This window comes from Erigeron canadensis, chromosome 1, assembly GCF_010389155.1.
Source record: "Erigeron canadensis isolate Cc75 chromosome 1, C_canadensis_v1, whole genome shotgun sequence".
In the NCBI taxonomy this organism is placed as follows: domain Eukaryota; kingdom Viridiplantae; phylum Streptophyta; class Magnoliopsida; order Asterales; family Asteraceae; genus Erigeron; species Erigeron canadensis.
In genome coordinates this window covers 53,339,576-53,344,711 of record NC_057761.1, presented here as the reverse complement: position 1 = coordinate 53,344,711, position 5,136 = coordinate 53,339,576, and the positions used below count along the sequence as shown (strand labels likewise).

General features: G+C 35.6%; 1 protein-coding gene across 2 annotated transcripts; it reads left to right on the top strand.

Annotated features, from left to right (window-relative positions):
• The first annotated feature begins 872 nt into the window (after positions 1-872).
• On the top strand, positions 873-4,276 carry LOC122607206 (protein trichome birefringence-like 16). 2 transcript variants are annotated; one of them, XM_043780145.1, is made up of 6 exons: positions 873-988; positions 1,277-1,535; positions 1,627-1,752; positions 1,914-2,072; positions 2,925-3,120; positions 3,193-4,276. In XM_043780145.1, the coding sequence occupies exons 2-6, from the start codon at positions 1,370-1,372 to the stop codon at positions 4,013-4,015; spliced, it is 1,470 nt and encodes a 489-aa protein (XP_043636080.1). In that variant the 5' UTR covers positions 873-988; positions 1,277-1,369; the 3' UTR covers positions 4,016-4,276. The 2 variants fall into 2 exon arrangements, with proteins under 2 accessions (XP_043636080.1, XP_043636073.1); XM_043780138.1 differs by having other exon boundaries at positions 1,268-1,535.
• Positions 4,277-5,136: the final 860 nt, after the last annotated feature.

Here is a 5,136-nt window from a genome sequence, read left to right as displayed (position 1 = left end):
GATGAGATTTGGTATTTATCTTGGATTGAATCTTATATCATGCGTAAACAACGTAGTGTCTCTCGCCTACCAACAAAATTCAAGTACAAAATGTTAACAGATACAATTGCGAAATTAACTTGGCTTAAATCTTTTAAGAGAATTAAATGTGTTCATGAAATATGTCTTTGTATTATGGCATGACAATATATAAGTTGTTTACATTTTTAGCAAACATGGTATTTCATGCACGTATAAAGTATAATGAGGTTAATTTTCACTTCGTCAGGGAGAAGGTTGCTCAAAGAAAAATAAATGTCCAATTTATCAAGGCTGACGATCAAATTGCTAATGTGCTCACAAAACCTTTATCTTTCAAACATTTTATATTACTAGGATCCAAGCTACATGTACCTTCTCGATCTTAGTATAAATATTAGAATTCAAGGTTTTGTCATCCTTAAAAATCGAACTCAAAACCTTTGGTAAAATCGGGATGCCTATAACGAGTTGGACTGATCTTTCGTTGGCTTCCCTTTAAGGTTTTATCATCATTGGCATAATATAAATTGTGTAGAATTAGAAGTAACAAGTCCACCATCTTAAATGCCAAAAGTAGAAAACTATTCCAAAAACGAACTAGTTGATTAGACATCAATAATCAATAATCATAATAATTCCTACTGATAATCACATTAATCTAGTCTAAAGTAGCAAATAGAAGTTGTTGTATTTAAGACATAATAGTATAGTAGCCATAATAAAATCATAACAATAACAACAATAATAGAACTCATTATACTATTACTCTGTACTAGAGAAATTCTTAAAAAAGAAGGTTACATATAAATAGAATAGAAAAGAAATAGAAATAAAATTTGGTTTTGGGGATCGATTCAATTGAGATACAACGTGTTAGGAGGGTTTATTTATTTATTTATACATACATACATTCGATTCGATTCCATCTATCGATCATCTCATCATCATCATCATCGTCGTCTCTCAGGTAATGTAATGTGGCGGTTGATAAATGTTGTTGCTTTAGATCCAATTTAACCTCCTCATAGACTCTTCTGCTCATGCCAGTATTAGATATCATTCACATCGATAGTATATACATCTATATATCTATATGCGTGTGTGTGTGTGTGGAAAAAAGATGTTTGATTTGATTACATTAGATCTGTACTTGTAATGCCTAAATTTCAGCTACCAACAAAATGGGATTTATCTTTATGAAGTTACATGTAATAAAGTTATTTACTTTTTTGGTGTTACTCTATAGTTTTTGCAGATATTGGTGTGAAACCACAATGTTGTTGTTGTTATTGGATTGTTGAATTGAAAACGGTATCGAAGCGTGGCATATCGTAGCTCAACGTTAACTATGAAAGGAGGAGGTGGTTACTTACATGGGATGAAAATGAAGCAGCTTTGTTTGTTGTTTCTAGTTTTTATATGTGCGTCGATTGTCATTTGGAATTGGGAAAAGACCCCTCTTCTTACTACTATTACTACTAATGATCATCAACAAGTATTGCATCTCTTGCCAGGTTATCCGTCCCTCTGAAATATTTTCGTTTCAACACATTGTTTGTTCTCTAGTTGTTTATTGTTCCAACTGTTTTTTTTTTTTTTTGACAGATGACGATGGCCTAAATACTCAAGTACAAGATGATTTTATACAAGCTCAAGATTTACTTTCCCCGTCACTTTCAACTCGATATGATGATGAATTTCGAAAAACTTCTCGACAAAAAAATCACCATGGTAGTCAAATCTTTTTTATCTAGTCAATTGGTTAAATTGTGATTATTGATGATTTTAGCTGTCGTGTGAACAAAAGAAGCCTACTTTCTTGAGATCTGTCATTGATCTTTGTTCTATGTAACTTATGATGTGCAATTTCTGATACGCACTTCAACCTGCAGGAAACACTACAACTGTTGTTGAAGAGTCTGTTTCTCAAGTAAATGATAGCTTGAAACCTCTAAAACAGCACCTAATAACTTCAGTGACTACTTCCCAGACTCCTGAGTCAGATGTGAACGAAGTCATCGACACCCCAATCACTAACATAGAAAAGCCAGGTTCGTCTTACGTTGTTTTGTTTACTTTAGGCTAAACTAAAATAGTAGGTCCAACTGTTATGGTCAACATTTAAGTTTTGTTGGAAATATCCATCTACGCCAATCATAAGGAAGACACATTTTTTAGTCATCGTCTGCTCACCGCCTGCCCATGTGTTATCAGGTGTAGTTTACTTCAGTCCTCTGATTAAATATAAATCAAGGACCTTCACTTAAATAGTTCTGTTTAAAATCAGCCTGTTCAAATTTTGACTTTCTGTTTCTAAGCTCAAATCACAATTGTTAATGTGTTAAATGCATATATTGTTTTGCTTTCTAAAAATCTAAGCCTTTTTACTTCCAAATAAATTCATGAAAAAGCTAATTATACAATACTCCTTTCTTGCGGAAAAAATAATACTCGTATAAGAAGGCACTGGACAGCTACTGATACATAGTTTTTTTTTTCTTTCCTTTTTATTTTTTGGCCTGGACGTTGTATGGAATTGTTGGGCATGTATGAGCGATATAATTGTCTTGTTCGATACCATCTAAAGAACAGTTTTTAAAACTTAATGTACCATCAATAAAAATCGGAATAAATGACTACTAGGAGGTCCATTGACTAAGAACATAAAGTTGTAGACGACAGTTTTAGGCCTAAATCGCATAATTTTTTCAAAAGAGTATATTTCTAACGAAAGAGGTACGGAGCATTATAAAAGGTGACTAGAAAGACCCTGATTTTCATGAGCTTTGAGTTGTATTACTGCTAAGTACTGTTATTGCATCAACCAATACTGATTAATTACTGTTATCGCATCAATTAATACTGGTTAAGAGTTCACCAATTGATTTATACGCCTATTCCAGCCTGCAACTATGGTAAAGGGAAGTGGGTTCCTGCTGAGAATCGACCTCTCTATTCTGGATTTGGTTGTAAGCAATGGTTATCAGGGATGTGGGCTTGCCGCTTGACGCAGCGAACAGATTTTGGTTATGAGAAGTTGAAGTGGCAGCCGAAGCATTGCAAAATGGAAGATTTTACCAGAAGTAAATTTCTTAAAAGGTATGTAATGAGATCATCTAACTAGCTACTCAAGCAAAGAACCCTTTCACTAATTGTGTTGATGCATTCCAGAATGCAGGACAAAACATTAGCTTTCGTTGGAGACTCGTTGGGGAGACAACAGTTCCAATCTCTAATGTGCATGGTAACAGGTGGTGAAGAGCTCTCTGATGTTGAAGATGTTGGAAAGGAATACGGTTTGGTCCTATCTCCTGGATCAACTCGCCCTGATGGGTGGGCTTACCGTTTCCTGAGTACTAACACCACCATTCTTTATTATTGGTCTGCTAGTCTGTGTGACTTGGAGCCTATTGACCCCACAAATCCTACAACAGATTATGCAATGCACCTTGATCGCCCACCAGCTTTTTTGAAACATTTTCTGGACAAAATTCATGCGCTTGTTCTCAATACCGGGCATCACTGGAACAGAGGAAAGCTTAATGCCAACAGATGGGTTATGTATGTGGGAGGCAAACCTAACACCGATAGGAGGATTGCAGATATAGGAGGTGCCAAAAACTTGACAATATACAGTGTTGTGAAGTGGGTGGACTCTCAATTACCAAAGCACCCAGAGTTGAAGGCGTTCTTTAGGTCAATTTCACCAAGGCACTTCTTTAATGGGGAATGGAATACCGGAGGTACATGTGACAGCACAACACCTGGGTCACTGGAAGTGTTACAAGACGAATCTAGTGATCCAATTGCTGCAGGTGCAGTGAAGGGCACGAATGTTAAGCTATTGGACATCACGGGGTTGTCTCTGGTAAGAGAGGAAGGTCATATATCAAGATATTCAATTCGCGCAGCTCCAGGGATGCAAGATTGTTTACATTGGTGCTTACCAGGGGTCCCAGACACTTGGAATGAGCTTCTTTTTGCACAAATCTAAAATCCTATGAGAAGTTATAAAAACCAAATACTTGGTGGGCATAGAGTCTGAAGCATATATATATATACCATTCTGTGTAGGTTTAGTTTATATTATGTATTACTATTACTATCAATATTCGGGAATAGCAGCATAGCAGTGGGGAGGCATTAGGAAAAAATGTGTGTTGTTTTGTATACAGATTATGGAAGTGGGAGGTGGGATTTGTTTGTACTTTGTACCAGATAATCAACCCATTTATACATCTCTTGTTTATTACCATCTAACTGTTAAAAATATACATATTGTTCCAAGCAGTTCATCATAACTACCTATTACTGTATATTTGCTAGATAACAAATTACATTCCTACAGATATACAATCGTTTTCAAATATTCTGTAGGGTATGGTCATTGGTCAATGTATTGTTTATAGAAAATAACTATAACTGTAAATTTTGTAATATCCTTTCCTCAAGTTTTTAGGCAAATGTATATCAGTAAGGTAAATCAATTGGGATGGTAAGACAAATACGAATTTCAAAATCACTAAAACGTTACTAGATGTAGATTTTAATTAGACTAAAAGAATACAAAAATACTGTACAGTGACGGACTCAGGATTACAAAGGACCCGTAGCACAATTTATTTAACACTAAAACGGTCCCCGCACGGCGACGGTGGTGGTGGTGACGTGGCCCCCGGGGGGGGGGGAGCGTAGGTTGCAGCACTGGAGCTTGAGTTAGCGTAAGCGGCTCGTAAGACCAAGTAGTTATCCGATGTCGGTGATGGCGAGTAGTGTATGTTATCGATTAATTTGGTTCTAATAAAGTATTGACAGTTAAAATGCTAAACAAGACTATTTGTTTTATAATATAGTATACATATTATATATTTATAAAACAAAAGATTAACAATAACAATTTGCCTCATGAAGTAGGGAAGATTATACCTGTTTGCTGAGTCCGGCTACTTTGAGAGTATGGAAGAGTAGCAAATATGCGAGCTAACAATACCTTAGCACAAGTTCGACAATAGGGGCATATTAAACAGCATAAAAATGTAGAAACATAATAAATAAAGTCTCCCGCTAGAAGCTCAAACGTGGTAAGAAAACAACCAAGACAAACATACATATAAA